We start from the raw sequence: 20,805 nt of genomic DNA, 5'->3' as shown, positions 1-20,805 counted from the left end.
ATGAGCAAACCGAGTCTCGAAAGCCGCAAGCCAGGTGGTCCAGAGACACTTGGCTGGGGCATGCCAGAGCCATGCCCAGGTGCCCTCCTCTCCCACCTGGCGCCTGTAGGTCCTCTGGGTTTGCCTGAAGGTGGGAGTGCCCTCTTCCTTGCGAAGGTGGGCACACTGGGTCCTCTCCAGCTCGGCTCCGTCCCACTCAACAGTGAGCAAGCACCTGGCACAGCTCTGGCCACCAACTACCCTCATCCCTCCTCAGAGCCCTGGGGTTGGGGTGTTGGTGTCCCTGTCTGAGGCCCCCAGCCCCTGCTCTCCGTTCTGATGGCTGGCAAGCACCCAATCTCTAAACTTATTTCCTCTTATTTCCTATTGGGGGTGAGGATCCCTTTGGCAGGGAACTCAGGCAGCTTAGCTACAAGTGTACCACAGGCCCCTAATAAAAGCAGCAGTGAGACCACAGCCCCCTCGTATTTCAGCCTCAGGCAAACAGGCAGAGCTGCCCTTCGCTCCCAGGCCTTTGCGCACACGGTTCCGCCTGCTTCGATGCAGCTCCGCGCTTTTCCACCTGAGGACTGGCTGTTCACACCTCAGGGTTCAGCGTGAGCAGCTCCCTCTCCGTGAAGCCTCTCGGACGGGCTTCACCTACCGCAACAACGCCCTCTCTACGTCCCCGGGTTCCCTGCCCCGATGGGCAGGCAGCAGGGTGGCAACCGGGACTGCGCGCTGCGCAACTAAGGGTCCGCGCTCGGCCCCTCTGCGCGCTCGCGGGGCCCAGTAGTGCGACTGGGGGCCCCGCGCGTACAGCCCCGGCTCCCACGCCCTCCGAGACCGCCCGGCGCCCCCGCCCGGCCCCGCCCCCTCTAATCCCCTCCGCGGGCGGGGGCCAGGCGAGCCGCGGCCCCGCCTCCGGGCCGTCTCAGGGGAGGGGCGTGTCCCGCGCCCGGCGAGTCCGGGCGGGCGTGGCCGGGGCGGGGCGGGGCTGGGGGCGTGGCGGCCGCGGGCCAGCCCCCGCTGGCTGCCGCGCGCCTGGCGGCCCGGGCTCAGTGCGCGGTGGCGGCGGCGGCGGTGCGGACAGCTGGCGCCGCGCGATCCTGCTCCGCCGGGCGCACGGACGCACCGGCGAGCCGACGCTGGAAGCACGGGGCGCGGGCGTCCGGCCGGCGGACAAGGAGCCGGAGCAAGAGCCGCGGGCAGCGAGTGGGCGCCAGCGGCCGCCAGGTCGGTGCGCGGGCGCGGAGGGGACGAGGCGGGCGCGCGGCGAGGCCGGAGCGCGCGGCGGGCTCACGTCCCGAGCGGTCTCCGCGGCGGGGCCCGGCCGGGGCGCAGGCTTCCCGCTCTGGAAAGTTTGCCGCCGCCGCCGCCGCCGCCGCCGCCCTGGGAGGGCTCTGCAGAAGTCAGGGAGGGAAGGGGGAGGAAGGGAGGGACCGCGGCGGGGAGGAGGCGGCCGGCGCCAGGCGGCCCGGGAGCCCTGGGCGGCGGCAGCGGCGGCGGGCGGGGCGGCCGGGGGTCGGAGGAGCCGGGGCGCAGGAGCCCAGCCACCGCCGCTTCCGCCCCTGCGCGCCCCGGATCCTCCGGGGTGACGAGCTGCCCGCCTCCTCCCGCAGACTGCCTAGCGGCGCCCTCCTCCCGCCGGTGCCAGAGCGGGGCCATGGGGGGCAGCATGCCCGCGCGCGCCGCCTGAGGACGTCGTAGCCCCCGCCCCCACTATGGGCGCCCTGGCTCGCGCCCTCGCGTTCTGCGTGGCCGTGGCGGTCGTGACCGGCGCCGCCTCGGGGCCCCCCGGCATGGAGCAGCGCGTCGTGCGGAGAGCGGCAGGTACGGAAGGACCCGACGGGTACCGGCGAGGCCCAGGAAAGGGCTCCTGGGTGGGTCTGGGGCGCCGGGTCTGAGTGGGCCCGAGGGTGCGCCCTGGGCTGGCACTGCGGAGCCCGTGTCCGGGTTCCTGCCGCCCTCGCTCCCGGGAGATCCGGGCCAGAGCTGGCGCGGCAGTTTGTGAGGCCCCTGGAGGCTCAGGGCTCCCACCCAAGTGCGAGGCCGCGGCGGGCAGCTGAACGCGACCGTGGAGTCCGCGGCCACCGCCCCCCGCGGTTTCCTTATGGGGCGCAGCGTGATCCCGGGCATCACCCGGAGGGCGCGGGGGCTACGTTTCCGCGGTGATTCCCATTGTTGTTCTGCGGGTTCTCACTGACGGCAAGTTCCTATTGTCGGCGCCGCAGCCCCTGCCCGCCTCGTCCGGGTTCGTGGCCGGCTTCGGCCCGAGCGAGAGACCGCATTTCGGAGGGAGGGTGTGAGAGTGCGTCAGCCTGCCACCGGGGCCCTGCCCGCCCCCCGTGGGCCGCGTGACGAGGCCGCGGCGTCGGGTGCCTCCGCTCCCAGCCCTGCTACCCTGCCGGGTGGGTGACAGCGTCTGCCTCCCTCCCCGCCCCAGGGCGCGCGCCGTAACGCCTGGCCGCTGTCCGAGGGACGGGGAGCCGCGGACGCCGGCGGACTGCCCAGGGCCGGTGCACGTCGGGGGTCGGCGAGCGGCGCGGAGGGGCGGGGGCGCGTCGGCCCGCCAGGCCCCGCCCCGCACACGCGCCAAGGCCCTCGAGGTGCGGCGCGCGCGGCCCCCCGCCGGGCGCCCCGGGAGCCGCAGCCCCGCACGCGAGCCTCCCGGCTCCGGGCTCCCGGGGCGCCCGCGAGGGGGCGGCGTGCGGGGGCGGCGGCCGCGGGCCCCGGGGCGCGCGCAGCCCCGCTGCGTCCCGGCGGCCGCGCGGAGGGAGGCCCTCTCCCGGTGAGCTCACGCCCCACCCGGGCGAGACCCGAACAGCCGCTCCTTTGTACCCGGCGCGGCCACAGACCGCGCATTGATGGCGGCCGCGGCGGCCTCGCGGGGAGGTGTGAGCTGAGCGGCGGCGGGCGCGCCGTGCCAGGGAGGCGGCGGCCGCGGGCGGGACGGAGGCAGATGGCGGCCCGCCCCTCCCTGCGCCCCCGCGCCCCCTGCTCCGGCGGCGGCTGCAGCCTCCCGGAACAATGTCATTTTTTTATGAATGAAGTGGGCCTGGCGCTTGAATGCGTGTGTCATTCAGCGGCGTGACAGAGGCCGTCGCGAGGTCAGCGCGCGCTTTTAGCGCCTGCTTAGGCGGCCCCAGCTTCCAGGGGCGCCGAATAGGCGGTAGCGGGGGGAGCCCCGAATTAGCATTCGCATTCAGATAAAGATATTACTCCCTACGGCCGAGGAATGTCAACTAGCCCCGAGGAGGGGGCGAAGGAGGGGGCGGCGGGCGGGGCTCCGGGCCCTCGCCTGGACCCCCTGCGGCGTGCGGGGCCCTCCACCCCCCCCTCCTCTGGGAACTGGCAGTCCGCGGGAGGCCGGTCCTGGGGCGCAAAGCCTGTGGTGCCCCCACTGGATGCAGGCCTGGGGCACAGTAGCAGGAGGGACCCCAGGGGTGGTGGGTGGGAGGTACAGGGACTTTTTCCTCCACCAGAGCATAGGTGACCCCCCACCCCCACCCCAACCTCCTTATCCCCGAAGTAGAGCCGGGAAGACAGGTACTGAATACATGGGTCGGTATACTTAAACCATTTCTTTAAGTAGATGAACCAGACAGCAAAAACACGAAGACCTTCTGAAACTTAGAGGTTCCAGCTGACATTTTCGCCAGGAAACATAAATTAAAACGCCACAGTCCGCTGGGGTCAAGGTGGGGAAGGTGTTCGCCCCTGGACTGATCTGGGCAGCCTTCATGTCCACATGGGGCCAGTGTTCTGGGTGAGGGGCTTGCTCAGGGAGGTTGATGGGGGGGGAGGGGCGTGTGCCACGTGCCCTGCAGTCTGAGCCCACCCAACCGGGAGGAGTCTCTTGGGGGGCACAGGGCATTTCCCACAAAAGCACTGGCTGCAGCCTCCCCCACCCCTTCATCAGGGCTGGACTTTGAGCCCTGGGTGGTTCATTAACCTGGTTGAGCCGAGGCTGGACTTCTGGCCTCAGCTGCACTGAGCCCCTGCACTGAGCTGAGAAGCACCCCTGCAGGGCCTCAGGTCTTCCTTGGGACTGATCTGGGGCCTGGCTGTGCCCCGGTTCACAACTGAAACTATAGGGGAGCTGGAGCCCTGGCAGGGACAGGCTGGGGGGGCAGCCAGGCAGGCCTGAGCCATTTACCAGTGAGTAAGCAATTCCCGGAGTCTCTTCTGGATGGGAGGGGAGCTCCCGACTCTAGATCCTGCTGGGGGTCCTCACCTGTCTGTGTGAGGACGATACTCACAGGGTTCTGGGAAAGTTAGGCTGGATAATCCTGTAAGCCCACATTAGCTTGCTGGGTTTCCAAATCCCCCTTTTTTTCCTTGGTTATGAAACTTTTCAGAAAGTTTCCAGGTGGGGAGGTTGGAAGATCAGATCCTCTCCCTTGACCTGAGGTCCCTTTGAGACACCCCTCCTTTCTTGGACTTTTTTTAAATGTTTATTTATTTGAGACACAGAGCGAGTGAGGGAGGGGCAGAGACAGAGGGAGACAATCCCAAGCAGTCTCTGCACTGTCATCGTGCAGCCCAGCTCGACACGGGGCTCGATCGCAGTGTCATGGGATCATGACCTGAGCTGAAATCGGGTTGGACACCTAACAAACTGAGCTTGCCCAGCGCCCCCCTTGGGCTGTTTTAAAGCACGTTCCTGGCAGCCAGTCCCACCCCCTGGAAAGAGTGGAAAGCTTCACCACGCACCCTGAACCGGAACCCTTTGTTCCTCATTCCGCCCCCAAACCCAAATCCCTCCGGAGCTGCCAGCTCCAGTGGTTCCTTTGAATCAGGTCTGAATTTGCTGGGTGTTCTCTGGGGTCACCCCGAAGGCCTTTCTGAGGATCCCTGTGCCTCCCCCCTTCCCCCCCACACACTGGGGGAGGCTTGACCCTGACCACAGCCTGGTGGCATCTCTCAGCCTGGCTGTCGCATGCTTCAGCACTTTATTTACTTATTAAATGAATTTTTTTTAACCTTTGTTTATTTTTGAGAGACAGAGAGCACAAGCGGGGGAGGGGCAGAGAGAGAGGGAGACACAGAACCCGAAGCAGGCTCCGGGCTGTCCGCACAGAGCCCGACGCGGGGCTCGAACCCACGAACCGCGAGATCGTGACCTGAGCTGAAGTCGGAAGCTCAACCCACTGAGCCACCCAGGTGCCCCTCCAGCACTTTAAACCGCTTGTGGTGGCCTCCCTGGCCTGCGGGTGGGATTTTTGCCCTGTGCCACAGTGGGGGAAATTGGGGTATGAGGCCAGTTAGTAACAGTCAGGAGGACACTGATTGGGGACATCCCCGCAAGCCCAGCTGGGCCCTTCCAGGACGCAGTAGTCCGTGGCTGTGCCTGTGGGCTGCACTTGGTGTGTGGCCCACACCGGGGCGGGGGTGGCAGCCAGGAGCAGGCGCCGTGGGACCCACAGGGTCAGACCTTCCGCCTGTGCTCACCCCCCTCAGTGGCATGTGGGCACCTGCCGTGGCACATAGGACTTCCGCCCTCTAGTGTGTGTGGGCCCCAGAGCCCCCTTTTGTTGATCGGGAAAGACCCCTTCCTGGGGCCGAGCGGCACACGCCCCAGCCACTGCCCTAGTGGAGCCAGACCGTGACTTTTAGCATCCACTCATGCCTGTCACCTGGAGTCCTGCCTGCTCTCTGTCCCCCTACCTGACACCACCCACTCACGCCACTGGTGGGTCACCCCCAGGGTCTCCCGTGGCTCAGGGTGGGCCTGGTGGATCAGGTCTACCGGAGGCAGAGATTTCTGCCAGTCTCTGCCCTGGTCCAGGGGTGTCCCGTCCCCCCACCTCCCTCCACCCACCAGCAGACGGCTGCCAGGCATGGCTGGCCCCGGGGCTGCTCTGTGTCCGTCAATCCCACACTGGACCGGGTTGAAGTGAATATACTGTGTGGATGGCTTGACCTGCTGACGCTGCCCAGACCAAACCGGAACCAACAACTGTTGCCCTTGGGCCGGGGCCTGGGGCTGAGGCTGCCATGACCAGCCTGTTCTCCGACTTCTGGGGGGCCTCAGTCCACTCCCAGCACTGGGTGGTCCCCACAGGACACAGTGGCCGGGACCAAGGGGCTGGAGGTCGGGTCAGGAGTCCTCCGACAGTGGGGCCCTCAGGGACACAGGCACAGAGGTACTTGAGAGACCCTCCCGGCGGGCACGGGGCTGGTGAGGCCACCTGAAGTGGGTGGGCAGAATTGGGACTGTCCAGGGAGCCAGGGGCCGGTGTGGCTAACAGCGGGCAGCTGGGCCCTCGAATCTAGGCCACGCGTCGGCAGAATGACAAGTGATGATGTAACTGACCCAGCTGGGTCTGGGGAAGGAGGCCTGGGCGCTGGGACCACCCACCCCTGTCCCGGGCCCCAAGCCCAGGCTGCCCGCCGGGCATTGTCTGGCCCTGGCAGGGAGGCCTGGGGGTGATAGCCCCGCCAGTGATGTGTCCCTGGATCTCAGGCCTCGGCCCCTTGAGAGGTAGGCAGCCGCGGGGCAGCGGTGCGGGACCCCGGGGCTCTCCGGTGGACTCCCACCCTTGGCAAGGCTCCTTCCTCTACCCCAACGTGGCGTGTACACGGTGAGGTGGGCCAGGGCACCTTGGCCTGCCCTGGCCTGCTCGCTGGCTCAGTCTGGACAAGTCCCACCTCCCACAGCTCGTGTCCTCGGCTGTGAAATGGGAGTCCCAGGTCCCCTCCCCCCATGGGCCTGTGAGACACCGCTGTCCAGACGTAGTATCCTATTTACGACCTGCTTCTTACTGTGTGTTCGGTGTACCACTGAGGTGTAGCTCGCGTGCAAGACCCTTCTCTCTAGTCACGGTGCAGGTGTCCCTCGTCCCAGAGAGCCCCCGCCCTGACCCGCCCCGCGGGGTGCGCCGGCTCTTGGTAACCAGCCCATGGCCAGTGCCGGCTCCATTCTCATGAGGCCGAGTGTCTGCTCTCCGGTCCGGAACTGCTTTCGAAGCCAGGATGGGGGGGGGGGGGGCGTCAAGTGGGTCCCATCCTCCTGGGGCAAATCGCCCCTGTCTCCAGCCCAGCGTCCCTGCCTCCAGCCTCTGCTTCAGCCGGAGGCGTGTGAGGCACTGCCTGTGAGCTCGGGATGGAGTTTGCGTTTCTAAATGGTTAAGAGCAAGTCCAAGGAGGGGGCGCCTGGCTGGCTCGGTAGCTTAAGCGTCTGTTCACTTCAGCTCAGGCCGTGATGTCACAGTCGTGAGCTCGAGCCCCTCGTGTGGCTTCGTGGTGGCAGGGCAGAGCCTGCTTAGGATTGTCTCTCTTTCTCTCTCTCTCAAAATAAGTAAATAAACTTAAAAAAAAGAAAAACAAAGAAGACTGACTTACACTGAAATTTGGATTTTCAGCGCCCTTACGCATGTTCTGATGGGTGTGCGCTGGGCCGCATGCGTCCGTTCACGTGCGTGTGGTCTATGTCAGCGCTCCGGCGACCAGCCGGAAAATATTGTCCCCCTCCGCCCCCGCCCTTCACGGGGCACTCTGCAGGACCACAGTTCTGGACACTGGTCCCTCCCTCGTGTGGGGCCATGTGGGCCCTCGCCGAGCCCCCTCCCTGCGGCCTCCACCGCGTGTCGACGCAGTGGGCACGCCGTGGTGCCTCCCGGGGTGCCGGGCGCCCGGTGCTCCCGCTCTGGGGGCTCCTGCCTTAGGGTCACATCCATATCACCTACAGAGGCCCCGGGACCTGAGCCCGGCCCGCAGGAGCAGCTGGTCTTTGGCAGCGGGGACACCGTGGAGCTGAGCTGCCACTTGCCTGCAGGTGGCCCCACAGGGCCCAGCGTTTGGGTCAAGGACGGTGTGGGGCTGGCGCCCTCAGACCGCATCCTGGTGGGGCCTCAGCGGCTGCAGGTGCTGAACGCCTCCCACGAGGACGCGGGGGCCTACAGCTGCCGGCAGCGGCTTACCCAGCGCGTGCTATGCGACTTCAGCGTGCGCGTGACAGGTACGTGCCCGCCGGGGTCCTCCGAGCTCCCTGAGAGGCCGGGGGGGGGGGGGGGGGTCTCGGGGCGGTGCTCTGCAGCTCCCCACGTTGGGGGTCTCGGTGGTCCCTGGTAGAGAGGAGGGTGCCGCACGGGAGACACGGCGAGGGGCACCCGTCCCACGGCCACACACTCTGTTGCCTGCGTTTCAGATGCCCCGTCCTCCGGGGATGACGAAGACGGAGAGGATGAGGCTGAGGACACAGGTGAGCCTGGGGTCCAGGCGCGCAGGGCGAGTCAGGGCTGGGGACCCGCCTTCCTAACTGCCAAGCCCCGTGCTCCCTGGGAATGGGGCCTCCTGCTCACAGGCAGGTGGGAGACCGAGGCCTGGGGGCCACCTCCCCAGGGTCCCACCGAGTGCGGGGTCTTCCTCGGGGTGAGGTGGCCTCGAGCGGGCCCTGGGCCTGTGCGCCCCAGCTTGGGGGAGGGGGGACCGTGCTGCACGGGGCTTGAGGAGCGGCAAGGAGGCCGCTGCGGCCTCGGGTGAGGTGGCCTGTGCCGGGTGTGAGTACGGCAGGGCAGGGGGCTCAGGGGGCTGCTGTGGGGCCAGTGGGCTAAGGGGTCGGGGGCCCAGGAGGTGGGGGAGGAGGGTGGCCGTGGGCGCCAGGGACACCAGGTTTGGGCGGGTGTTGATGGTACAGGGGATACCGTAGCACTTGCTGGTGACAGGCCACGGGTGCGGGAGAGCAGGAGGGGCAGCAGCCACCGGGGTGTTCCAGCCTGGGATGGTGGCAGGGCCACCTTGCCTGTCGTGGGGGGTGGGGGGCAGGGAGGGGCAGTGGGCTGTTTCCGAGGAGCCCGGTTAGCCAGGCCGAGAGATGTGGGACATGGTTGGGGGGCCCTGTGGGGTCTAGCGGGCAAAGAGGTGAGGAGGGGCCGGCCAGGGACACAGAGCTGGGTGGGGACACGGGAGAGGAGTCAGGTGCCGGGATACTCATGCAGCAGCTCTGCCTTGGGCTCTGAGATAGGCAGGAAAGCTGAGGGGCCGCTGGGTTTCTTCTCTTTTCCCTTTTTCCTTTGGCTGCCAGGAAGTTTAGAGCAAAACTCCAGGCCCAGTGCTCCTGGTCCCTCTGACCACCCCCCTCCCAAACCCGGTGGGCTCAGGGGCTCTGGGGGTCACGGGCAGGGCTGCTCTCCAAGGGCAATGTCTCTAGCTGTGCTCAGCCACCATCGTCTGGGCCTGCAGGGCTCCCTGGGTCACCCCAGAGTCTCTGCCCCGGGAGTGCCCCCGGCCTGGGCCTCAGCACCCTCCTCTGCGAGGTGGCTGTGTTGGAGGCGGCAGGGATTGGGGGTGAGGGGTGCGCTGTGTCCCTTCCCTGTCCGGGGGTTGCCTGCCCACTTCCCGTGGCAGGAATGCGGTCCCCACCTCAGCTCCAAAGAAGGATGGAAACCACTTAGGGTGGGGGCGGGGACAACCCTGAGAACCAGGAAGGGGGCAGGGCCTCCCACGTGCCACATCACTGCCGTGTCACCACGGCCCCTCCCACTGCCCAGCAGACCCTGGAGTGCTAGAGAGGGTGACTGGGTCTCGGAGTCTGGCCACCTTCAAGACTCTGGGCTCTCCAGGTGGCTGGGCCTCACGTCCCGGTAAATTGCTTCCGCAGCCCGGCCCCTGGTCCGTCGGCTGGGCTCTGTGACCTGGGCTGACCTGGTTCCTCTGCTGGCCCAGGCTCCCCTCAGCGGGCCTGCCCTGTGGGTGCCTCCCTGGGTGTCTGGGTGCTCCCCTGGGAGATACCCTTGTGTCTCGAAGGCTCCCGGGTGAGGGTGTATTATCCTGGACCCTTGGGCCCTCCTGGCTGGTGTGGGTGCTTGGGGGCAGCGGACAGGGAGAGGAGGGGATGCGTGGCTTGGCTTCGAGGATGCTGGGAGGCGGTGTTGGGGTCGGCGGGAGCCTTGTCCCGCCAAGGCGGGGGGCCCCAAAATCCGACACTCTCTGTGCAAGGGAGGAAACTGAGGCCGGAGGGGTGGGTGGTGGGACAGCTTCCGAAGGGGGGGGGGTGGTCAGGCGTGCCCTGCTCGCAGCCTGCTTACGGCCTTCGCGTGCCCCTCTGCCAGCCGGGGCCCCTTACTGGACGCGGCCCGAGCGGATGGACAAGAAGCTGCTGGCTGTGCCGGCCGCCAACACCGTCCGCTTCCGCTGCCCGGCCGCCGGCAACCCCACTCCGTCCATCTCTTGGCTGAAGAACGGCAAGGAGTTCCGGGGGGAGCACCGCATCGGGGGCATCAAGGTGGGCCTGGCGGCGGGTGGCGCCGGCCGGTGGGGGCCTCGGGCTGCCGCCTGCTCACCCGCGTGCCCGCCCGCAGCTGCGACACCAGCAGTGGAGCCTGGTCATGGAGAGCGTGGTCCCGTCGGACCGCGGCAACTACACGTGCGTTGTCGAGAACAAGTTCGGCAGCATCCGACAGACCTACACCCTGGACGTGCTGGGTGAGGCCCGGCGGGGGCGGGGCGGGGCGGCCCTACGGCTCGGCCTGAGCGGCCCCTGAGCCCCGTGTGCCCTCCCCGCAGAGCGCTCTCCGCACCGGCCCATCCTGCAGGCGGGGCTGCCGGCCAACCAGACGGCGGTGCTGGGCAGCGACGTTGAGTTCCACTGCAAGGTGTACAGCGACGCCCAGCCCCACATCCAGTGGCTGAAGCACGTGGAAGTGAACGGCAGCAAAGTGGGGCCCGACGGCACCCCCTACGTCACCGTGCTCAAGGTGGGTACTGCCACCGGCCGAGCCCGGGCCCTGGGGCCTGGCCCTGCTGGCCCCCAGCGGCCGGGGACTGGGTTACGGGGTCGGCGGGTGGGGCCCGGGCATCGGACCGTCGGGGAAGGAGCCGCGGAGGGCTCGGCCCGGCACTGGCGGGCCGGGGGCCGGGGGCCGGAGGGGGCTGGGGGCCGGGGGCTGGCTGGGGAGTCTGGGCTGGGTCCCAGCATGTCGGGCGGGCAGCACATGGCCCCGCAGTGAGTCCTCAGTTTCCCCCTCTGCTCTGAGGGTGGGCCTGCAGGCAGCGCCCTGGGCCGGGCTCAAGCTCAGGGGCCCGGGGGTGGCGGGCGGGGGGGGGGGGGGCAGGCAGGTGGCAGCCTAGGCCTTCGGGCGAGCTCTGGGCCCCAGGCGCAGGCCGCGGCTCCTCCAGCCGCCCCGATCAGGGATCAGGCTGTGTCACCCCGAGCGGGCTGTGTCAGTGCTTGTGCAGCGCGGCTCGCTGCCCGCCTGGCTCCCTCGGCCCTCGCCTGGGGCGGCCTCAGCTTGGTTCCCACGGCCCCAGGGTGGGGTGGGCCGCGGAGCTGGGGTGCTTGCGACACTCAGCCCGAAGAGAGACGTCGGCCGCCGGTGGGGGCGTGGGGGGCCAGGCGCCTGGGCTGAGAGCAGGGGTCCAGATCTGCCTGGGGAGGCTGCCGTGGCCCCGGTGGGTGATCTCTCTGCACTCGTGGGAACACGCTCACCGTGAGCCGGGCACCGTCACGGCAGGCCCGGCCCGGAGCCCAGGGATAGGCAGGCTGAGTGCCAGCCCAGGAGGGCCTCTCCGAGGGGCGCCTGCGAGGCCGCACTCGGGGGGGCCGTGGTGGGTGGACGCGGGGAAGGGGCCTCTTGTGAAACCACAGCCCGCCACCGCCTCCCGCAGGCAGCCTTCCTGGCTGCCCTCGCCAAGCCCCCGCTCCGTTCCTTGAGGGCCACCCTCGTGGCGGGGTGTGCGCCAGGGGCCTGCTCCCGCACGGCCACTCTGTGCCCGGCCAGGCTGCCAAGGGCGCGCCTGAGCCGGGTCTCTTGTCCCCGCAGTCCTGGATCAGTGAGAGTGTGGAGGCCGACGCGCGCCTCCGCCTGGCCAATGTGTCCGAGCGTGATGGGGGCGAGTACCTCTGTCGAGCCTCCAATTTCATAGGCGTGGCTGAGAAGGCCTTTTGGCTGCGTGTCCACGGGCCCCAAGCAGGTAACGACTCTGTCCCACGCTGTCTGGCACGCCGAGCTCCAGCTCCCGACGCCCTGGCCGTGCGCCCCCGTCCTGCTCGCTCCCTGCCCTGCGGCTCGCATGGCGCTCCGGCCGGAGCCACCTCTGCAGTGCCGGTGCCTCTGGCCTCCACTGTGACCGCCCGCTTCGAGCCCCCGCGGCCTGTGCTGACCCTGCCTGTGCCCTACACGCACCCTCAGAAGGCCTCCAGCCCCGGCAGGGGCCGCTGCCCTCTGTGAGCCTCCGCCCCACCCTCCCCCGCGTGTGCGTGCGTGTGCGCGTGTGCGTGCGTCTGTACGTCTGTCTCACCCTCGCTTGCCCCTGGCTCCGCTGCCCGCTCGCCCCCCGTTGGCGTGCGCGTGCGCGTGTCCGTCCGCCGGCGCCCCCCCCCCCCCCCCCCCCCCGCCCGCCCCTGCCCCGTACACGCGCTCACCCCGCATGCCGCGTCTGTGCAGCGCTGCCGGCCGCACGCCTGGCGCTCGCCTGGGACAGAGGACTCGCCGGTGGAGGGACTGGCTTCGGGCTCTGTGTGGACGCACGAGGCGGAGGACCCGTGGCGCCGCGGCCGCGGCCGCGGTGGTGGTGGTGGCGGTGGCGGCGGCGTTTTCCTTGCAGCCTGGCTGGACCGTCGCCGTGTGGACTGTGGCTGTGGTGCCCGTGGCAGGTGCTGGCGCTCGCCTATCGCGCTCTGTTCTCTCTTTGTAGACGGCGGGCGCTAACAGCACCGACAAGGAGCTAGAGGTTCTGTCCTTGCGCAATGTCACCTTTGAGGACGCGGGGGAGTACACGTGTCTGGCGGGCAATTCTATCGGGTTTTCCCATCACTCTGCGTGGCTGGTGGTGCTGCCAGGTACTGGCTCCTGCTGCTGCTTGCTCTGTCCCTGTCCTCTCGGGGTCGCTGGCTTGGGTCACACCGGAGCTGCCGAGGGCAGGCGGGGGACGCCGTGGTTCGTGGCCACCTCGTTCTGCAGAGCTCCTGGCCGGGGCTGGTGTGGGGATAAAGTGCACGTGCCGTCTTGCCTCCGAGGGGCCTCCCTCGAGCCCCCACCCCCCCAGCTCGGTCCCCAGCAGCCCGTGTGGCGGCTCCGGTGTCACCCCGGTGGCGGGCGTCAACGCTGCCGGCTCCACTGGGCTCTCGCTCTCCTGGGTGCGCCCCTCCTGACCCGGCGTTTCTGACCGCGGACCCTCAGGGAGGGGGACGTTGAGGCCTCGGCGTCCCCACCAGGGGTCCGAGCCCCTTGTCCCCCACTCCCGCCGCGCCTGGGGCTCCGGCCCTCGGGGGCTCCCGGGAGGCGGGGCCCGGCCTGCAGCGACGGTGTCTTTGCAGCCGAGGAGGAGCTGCTGGAGGCCGGCGCGGCGGGCAGCGTGTATGCGGGCGTCCTCAGCTACGGGGCAGGCTTCCTCCTCTTCATCCTGGTGGTGGCCGCCGTGACACTGTGCCGTCTGCACAGTCCCCCGAAGAAGGGCCTGGGCTCGCCCACCGTGCACAAGGTCTCCCGCTTTCCACTCAAGCGACAGGTAACAGAAAGTAGCTACCGGGTTCCGAGCCGCCCGGACGCCCCCGGGGCCCGCTCCTCTGGGCTCCTGAGCTCAGGCACTCCCCGTGGTGCGGGAGGCCTGGGGCCTCCCGGGGACGCAGGTCTCCGCGGTGGCTGAGCCGCCCCCCTCCCTGGTCTGCGCGGGCTCCACCAGGAGCCTGGGGTACCCTGCAGCGTAGGACTTCTAGGGCCTTCCTTCGTTTAGGGCTGAGCGGAAGTCAGATGCCCCCCTCCCCACCCCTTAGCAGCCCTGCCCGCGTGGGCAAAGCCACGGCCCCGCCACCCCTGGGGCGTGTCTCACCCTCCCCCCTGACCCTGTGGGTCGGCCACTTGGCACCAACCTGTCCCTGCCGACCCAAGCAGGTGTCCTTGGAGTCCAACTCGTCCATGAACTCCAACACGCCGCTGGTGCGAATCGCCCGGCTGTCTTCCGGGGAGGGTCCTGCGCTGGCCAACGTCTCCGAGCTCGAGCTGCCCGCCGACCCCAAGTGGGAGCTGTCCAGGGCCCGGTCAGTGGGGCTGGGGCCCTGACCCGGCGGGGGTGGGGGCACACACAGGGTGTGGTCCTGTGGCGGGGGAGGGGGCACCACTCAAACCTGATCGGACTCAGATCAGTGTCGGGTAGGAGTCCACACCGTTGATGGCGTGGCAACTATCGACCAGAGGAGGCCGGGCCAGGGGCAGGTGCTCCTGAGGTGTCGGCGCCCCTTGCAAAGTGCTGTCTAGATGGCCCCACACAGGGTGAGAGGCTGGCCGGCCAACGTCCTTTATCCTATGAGTAGTCATGGGGGCAAGCGTGGAGGGCTTCCTGGAGGCAGCGACGCTAGGCCTCAAAGACTGTCCGGTACAGGGCCTTGAGCTGGTGTGGGTGCTCACTGCCTTTCGGTTTCTGCCCCCAGGCTGACCCTGGGCAAGCCTCTCGGGGAGGGCTGCTTTGGCCAAGTGGTCATGGCAGAGGCCATCGGCATTGACAAGGACCGGGCCGCCAAGCCTGTCACTGTGGCCGTGAAGATGCTGAAAGGTGAGGGAGGAGGGAAGGATGTGGCGAGGAGAGCCTGTGCGGGCGGCAGGGGCGGGGCCGGGGCCGGGGGCGGGGCGGCGCGGCAGCGCCTGATGCGATGCGCCTGCCCTCCCGTGCAGACGACGCCACAGACAAGGACCTGTCGGATCTGGTGTCGGAGATGGAGATGATGAAAATGATCGGCAGACACAAGAACATCATCAACCTGCTGGGGGCCTGCACGCAGGGCGGTAGGCTGCGGGGGGGCGGGCAGGCGCGCAGGGGTGGGGGCGGCGGGGCGGGGCCCTCCTCTGACGCCTGGGCCCCCAGGGCCCCTGTACGTGCTGGTGGAGTACGCGGCCAAGGGGAACCTGCGCGAGTACCTGCGGGCGCGGAGGCCGCCAGGCATGGACTACTCTTTCGACACGTGCAAGCTGCCCGAGGAGCAACTCACGTGCAAGGACCTGGTGTCTTGTGCCTACCAGGTGGCGCGGGGCATGGAGTACCTGGCCTCGCAGAAGGTGAGCAGGGCGGGGGGTGGGGGCGGCGCAGGGTCCATGAGGGGGCCCGATAAGGGCACCCTGGCCTGCAGGGGGGGGGGGGGGGGAGGGTCAGGTCCTGGCGGGAGCCTCAGCCCTGCCCCCTCCCGCCCCCAGTGCATCCACAGGGACCTGGCTGCCCGCAACGTGCTGGTGACCGAGGACAACGTGATGAAGATTGCGGACTTTGGTCTGGCCCGCGACGTGCACAACCTTGACTACTACAAAAAGACCACCAACGTGAGTCTGGCTGGGGGAGGGCTGCGGAGTGGGGAGGCGGGGGGAGGGGGGTGCGGAGTGGGCCTGGCTGGGGGAGGGGGGTGCGGAGTAGGCAGCCCCAGGCACCAGGAGGGCATCTGGTGACCGACGTGCCCCCCCTTCCCCGCCTCGCCCTCCCAGGGCCGGCTGCCCGTGAAGTGGATGGCACCCGAGGCCTTGTTTGACCGAGTCTACACCCACCAGAGTGACGTGTACGTGGTGGGGCGGGGGGCCGCGTGGGACGCAGGGCGGGGGGACCCCAGCGGTGGCTCCTGTGGCCGATCTCCCCTTCTTGCCAGTGGGGTGCGTCTGGGGCAGGCGGGCTGCAGAGGGCACAGGACCTCTGGTGGTAGGACAGATGGGCTGACGGTGCCGTGCTCCCCGCCAGCTGGTCCTTCGGGGTCCTGCTCTGGGAGATCTTCACTCTGGGGGGCTCGCCGTACCCCGGCATCCCCGTGGAGGAGCTCTTCAAGCTGCTGAAAGAGGGCCACCGCATGGACAAGCCGGCCAACTGCACACACGACCTGTGAGTGCGCGGGGGGGCCCCCTCGGCCGCTGCCCGGTTGGGGCCCCGGGGGGGGGGGCGTGGCTTTGGTGCCCGCAGCGGGGGGCGGGGGGGAGCGAGCGCGGGCGGGGCCTGTGCGGGCACCGGGCCCGGAGCCTCACCTGAGCGCCCGGCCAGGTACACAATCATGAGGGAGTGCTGGCATGCGGTGCCCTCGCAGAGGCCCACCTTCAAGCAGCTGGTGGAGGACCTGGACCGCATCCTCACCGTCACGTCCACCGATGTGAGTGTGGCTCCCACCCACCTTGCGGGGGTGGAGGGGGCACGTGGGGGGCGTGGCCCTGATGGCTGCCCCCCCCCCCCCCGCAGGAATACCTAGACCTGTCGGTGCCCTTCGAGCAGTACTCCCCGGGCGGCCAGGACACCCCCAGCTCCAGCTCTTCGGGGGACGACTCTGTGTTTGCCCACGACCTGCTGCCTCCGGCCCCTCCTGGCAACGGGGGCCCTCGGACGTGAAGGGTCGCCGGGCCTGCAGGCCGAGCCCCCACCAATGTGAGAGCAGACCCCAGCTCACCGTGCCGCCGTCGACCGCAGGGGCCCCCTGGCCTGGGCCTCAGACCTGGGCCAGATGGACGGATGGACAGACAGCTTCGTGTGTGTGCGTGTGTGTGAGCGTGTGAGTCTTGAGGCCCCCGGCACCCCGGCACAGGGTCCCTGGGGTGCCCGCCCTGCTGTATGATGACCTCCTGGCCACGTGTGCTGGCAGCACCAGGGGGACCGAATGTAGAATGTAAAGGGGCTCCTCCCTGGGGCCCCTCCCCCAGGCTCCCCCCACCCATCGCTGCCCCTCCGGGAGCACTGGGTGGGGGGGGGCCGGCCAAGCTCTGGCATCCAGCGTGGACCGAGGCCCCTCCACTTGCCGAAGCTGAGCCTGCAGGGAAGCCTCCCCCCGCCCCGCCCCCCCATGATACACCTCCCACCCAAGCGGCACCTTGGGCCTGGGGGGGAGTGCTAGCCCTCAGCCTCCCCCCACCTCCAGGCCTCCCCACTTCCCACCCTGCTCCTTGGGAGACTGAATTACGGGTACCTGAAGGCAGGAGGCTTTAACTTCTGTCCGAGAGGTTCGTTCCAGAAATGAGTGTACATTTATATAAATAGATGCTGTGTACAGGATCTACACATACGTATATATAGAGATATCTATGCGGAGGGAGGAGGGCTGGTCTAAACGGGCACGGGACCCTGAGGGTGCAGGAGGGAGGCGCCGCCCGGGAGGTTCCCGAGGGATCTGCGGAGATCAACGCGAAAACCAGCAGGAGATGGAGAGGCTTTTCTGGCAACGCAGTTTTGTTTTAAAAATTGTATATTTGTAAAGCTATTTATCGACCCCCAGAACCCCCGGCCCTGTGCCCCTCTCCCCCCGTGCTCATAGTGTTCAGCCAGCCGCGTGGCAGAGAGGTCTCAGTTTTAACTTATTAACAGCCGAGAAGGTTCCTGCTTCACGTAGAGGGCCCGCTAAGGGCTTCACCCCAAAGCCCAGCCAGGTCCCTTGCACCCTTAAGGGTCGTTAATAGTTTGAGGTGATTCTAGTGAGGATATTTTATTTCCTTTGGCCTTCTTTCACAGGGGAATTAGGTTTCTATAGGGTTTTTCTTTAGGAGATGTATTTTTTGGACTTCAAAGCAAGCTGGTATTTTCATACAAGTTCTAATTGCCATGTGTTCTGAGTGAGGAGGCAGTTTCCGGGGGGGGGGGGGCAACCCTGCACGCAGGTTCAGATGTTATTAGATGTTACAAGTTTATATATATCTATATATATAATTTATTGAGTTTTTACAAGATGTATTTGCTGTAGATTTAACACTTCTTACGCAATGCTTTTAGACTTTTATAGCCCAGACTGCTACCTTTCAAAGCTTGGGAGAGAAAGCCGTGAATTCAGTTTTGTTACTTTTTGTACTGTTAATGGCCCGCATTTGGGTGGCTGTCTTGCTCATCGACCCGCCAGCCGGGCAGCGGTCCAGGGTGGTCTCTGTTCTCAGGTCCCCAGCCTCATGGGGGTCAAAGGTGTCGGCCCAAACTGGCAGATGCGCTTTCCAAAAAATAAAGAGACAACTGGTTCATGTCCCTGCTCTGTGCTTTCTGGTTTCCTGCCCTTCTGCAACCCCAGGCAGTGTCGTCCTCTCCACCTGGGACAGGTTGTCGTCTGCCCCCGGAGGAGGGCGGGGTCACCGGCTGCCTGGGTCACAAGCCCTCCACAGGTTTCCAGCTCAGGTCTCTGGCTGGGATAGGACAAGCCCTGGGCAGAGCCAGGGTCAGCGTGGTCCAGTGTGTCCAGCTGCACGGGGGCACGGCCCCGGCAGGGCAGAGCCTTAGGACCACCGGTGGCCTTCACTGCCTCAGTCCGAGGTCCCCAAGGGCAGGGGGTGCAGACACCGTAGTGTGCACGGGAGGGACGATGAGACCATCACGGGGCGGGCCTCCCCTTCCTTGGGGGGCCGTAGGCCTGCCAAGCCCCCTGGCTGCCCCCAGCTCTTGGGAGTCCACGTGGGCTCTGGGGGCTGAGGTCTCCCCCTCCTCCCCCCCAATCAGCTGGGGAGGGGGAGGTGGTTTCTAGGTGGGTCCCCACCCCCCCACCCCCATGGAGCCACATGTAAGCAAAGCTCTCACCTGGCCTCTGATCCACCAGACCCAGGGACAGTGGGCTCCACTCTGCTGGCCATACTCCTGCTCCTGGACGTTCCCTTCCCCATCCCTGGCCTGCCCACCACCCCCCCACCCCCACCCCCGTCCTATGATTTTGGGCAGATGCTGCTCCCTGACCCTCAGGGGGCACTGAGGACCCAGTGACAGGATCTGGCCCCCTCTGCTCCGGGGTCTGAGGGAGTGGGGCCACGGAGGGGGCACCCACCCGCACAGCAGGGCAGCACGGGGGGGGGGGGGGGGGGGGGGGGAGGGCAAGTCTGGGAAGACTCACTCTCAGGGAGACCGTGGTGCCGCCACCGGGCGGTGAGACTGAAGAGGGTTCTGGGACAGGTGCCCGTGCGCAGACTCGCACAGAACTCTCTGGAGCCTAGCGCTGCCCAGCCCTCCCCAGCTCCCCAGGGGTTTGTCAACCGCGTGCGCCTCCCTCCCCTGTGGCTCCTCACATTGTCAGGTCTCACCATGAAGGGCCACAGCTGGTTAACTAGCTACTGGGCTGTGTGCGCTTTTACTCTGGCTTCTAAGAAACTGGCTCCCCTGTGGCTGAGTTCAACTCACCTTCCACGAGTGACGAGTGACGGGTTTGTGGGGCCTCCCGGAGAGCAGGCGAGGCTACCAGGGTCCTGCCTCCGGGTAACCGATAACCGGTGCCGCCCAATACCTTGACCCCACTCAGGGAAGCACTCCCCACACCCCTCCAGCCTGCCAGAGATCCCATGTTTTTTGTGTCCAGAGCGCTGGGGGCAGGAACAGCGATGGAGGCCAATGAGGGCGTAGACCACGTGCGCCCCAGCCCAGTGGGGTTCTGGGTAGGGGACTGGGGAGCCCGGGGACGGGGCGGAAGGAGTCTCAGGGAGGCGGGGAGCCCGGGGAGAGCCAGGGAGCCCCGGGGCGGGGGGGGGGGGGGGGGGGAGGGGGGACCCGGATGGGAAGGGGGACCGGGGAGCCCTGGGGGGAGCCCGGGCCGGGGGGAGGGTGGGGAGAGGCGGGAACCTGGGGAGGGGGAGGAGCCCTGCAGGGAGCCGGCAGGGGAGGGCGGGGGGCGGGAGGCAGGAAACGCGGAGGCGGGCGGAGCGCGGGCCGGGAGCGCCCTCTAGTGTCTGCAGGGCAGCGTTCCCCCCCCCGCCCCCCGCCCCTCCCACCACCCGTGTCCCGGGCGCCTCTCCCGCGCGGTCCCGCTGGGCTCCGGGTGCTCGCTCGGGACGAGGGGCCTGGCCGCCGGGGGAGACGCTGTCTTCCGGACGCCGGCGGAGACCCCGGGCGGGGCGGGCCGGGAGAGGAACGGACCAGGCGGGCAGGCAAGCGCAGCCCTGCCCTCCGCGCGGCCCGGAGCCTCTCTGCACCTCACCCGCGGGCTTAGCCTCTTCCCACGGCCCCGCCCCTGTAGGGCTGCACCTGTCCGGCGGCACCTGCGGCTCCGCCCCTCACCTGCCACCCGGGCTGTCCGTCTCCCCGGAACCGGTCGGCTCCGACCCAGCCCCCGGGCAGGCCTCAGGGCCGACACGCCACCCCGCCTCGGCGGGTGGCGAGCTCCTCCATTCCCGAACCTCCAGGCCCGACCCCGCCCCTCGCCTTCCGCTCCGGAGCCCGGGCCGGCTCCACCTGGGTCGAGTGCCTCCACACTCCTGCCCCCTGCAGGCTCAGCCTTCGCAGTCTGGTTCCTACGAGGTCCGCTGCCCGCCCCCCACCGGCCTGTCCCGCTAAACTGGACGTCATCCGTCATCCGCGCACCCTGCGTCCTCTTCCCCACGCGGCGGCTGCCAAGGTCTTCAGAGGCTGCGTCCCCACACGAAACACACTCCAATCGCCTCCCGCACAGTTGACTGCTGCCGTCTCTCCTTGGACCGGAATAGCCCCTAACCTCTCTGCCGGCAACTTTTTGAAGGGGGCAGCCATGTCCTGGATATGCTGGTGCTCCCGTGGGGCCCTCAGATTTTCCTGGCCGGGCACCTGGGGCAGGAACGCCGTGGGGGAAGGGGGCAGAGCCAGGGCACCTGGCCAGCAGCCCTCCCATCCGGCTCCCGCAGCACCCAGGGGCCCCGGTTCACTGGCCCCCCCCCCCCCCCGGGGCACCATTCTGTGGGGTTTGCAAAGCAGGACGAGCGGATTCCAGCGCTTCTGCGGGTCCACCAGCAGATTCTCCCTAAAGAGCTTCGGGGGTAGACTCTCCTGAGAAGAGAACCAGGGCAATAATCTGCACCAGCGGGGGCGTGGATGTTTGCTTGCAACCCACATGCTCTCTCTGCTGTTTCATACTCGTTCTGTCCTCATTCGGGCCAGGAACATCCCTTCGGGCCAGCTGCTGTGTCCCTGCAGCGCCACCTCCATAAGCAATCCCTGCCTCCGCCC

At 68.0% G+C, this 20,805-nt stretch overlaps 1 protein-coding gene and 1 long non-coding RNA gene across 5 annotated transcripts; one reads left to right on the top strand and one right to left on the bottom strand.

Moving 5' to 3' along the window:
- Nucleotides 1–1,033: 1,033 nt before the first annotated feature.
- FGFR3 (fibroblast growth factor receptor 3) lies at nucleotides 1,034–17,876 on the top strand. 4 transcript variants are annotated; one of them, XM_086705637.1, is made up of 18 exons: nucleotides 1,034–1,215; nucleotides 1,602–1,812; nucleotides 7,673–7,942; nucleotides 8,132–8,185; nucleotides 10,035–10,207; nucleotides 10,284–10,407; nucleotides 10,489–10,679; nucleotides 12,619–12,763; nucleotides 13,241–13,431; nucleotides 13,812–13,960; nucleotides 14,351–14,472; nucleotides 14,592–14,702; nucleotides 14,782–14,972; nucleotides 15,108–15,230; nucleotides 15,390–15,460; nucleotides 15,637–15,774; nucleotides 15,931–16,036; nucleotides 16,123–17,876. In XM_086705637.1, exons 2-18 carry the CDS (start codon nucleotides 1,704–1,706, stop codon nucleotides 16,267–16,269), a joined length of 2,415 nt encoding a protein of 804 aa, XP_086561763.1. In that variant the 5' UTR covers nucleotides 1,034–1,215; nucleotides 1,602–1,703; the 3' UTR covers nucleotides 16,270–17,876. The 4 variants fall into 4 exon arrangements, with proteins under 4 accessions (XP_086561763.1, XP_086561762.1, XP_086561761.1 ...); XM_086705636.1 differs by lacking the exon at nucleotides 12,619–12,763 and adding an exon at nucleotides 11,745–11,895 and having other exon boundaries at nucleotides 13,815–13,960; XM_086705635.1 differs by lacking the exon at nucleotides 12,619–12,763 and adding an exon at nucleotides 11,745–11,895.
- On the bottom strand, nucleotides 17,497–19,349 carry LOC147582157 (uncharacterized). Its single transcript, XR_015250657.1, has 2 exons — nucleotides 19,015–19,349; nucleotides 17,497–17,845 (listed from the first exon to the last, which is right to left on the bottom strand). It is a non-coding gene; the product is annotated as an uncharacterized LOC147582157 (long non-coding RNA).
- Nucleotides 19,350–20,805: the final 1,456 nt, after the last annotated feature.

This window comes from Puma concolor, chromosome B1, assembly GCF_028749965.1.
Source record: "Puma concolor isolate L17-30 chromosome B1, mPumCon1.1.hap2, whole genome shotgun sequence".
Lineage (NCBI taxonomy): Eukaryota > Metazoa > Chordata > Mammalia > Carnivora > Felidae > Puma > Puma concolor.
This window is presented reverse-complemented; position numbering and strand designations above follow the sequence as displayed.

Excerpts from the sequence above, each read along its gene's own strand:
- FGFR3 (XM_086705635.1), top strand. The coding sequence starts at position 1,704 with ATGGGCGCCCTGGCTCGCGCCCTCGCGTTCTGCGTGGCCGTGGCGGTC. Across the intron at positions 7,943-8,131 it reads CTTCAGCGTGCGCGTGACAG|ATGCCCCGTCCTCCGGGGAT; the intron begins GTACGTGCCCGC and ends CCTGCGTTTCAG. Across the intron at positions 15,461-15,636 it reads TACACCCACCAGAGTGACGT|CTGGTCCTTCGGGGTCCTGC; the intron begins GTACGTGGTGGG and ends GCTCCCCGCCAG.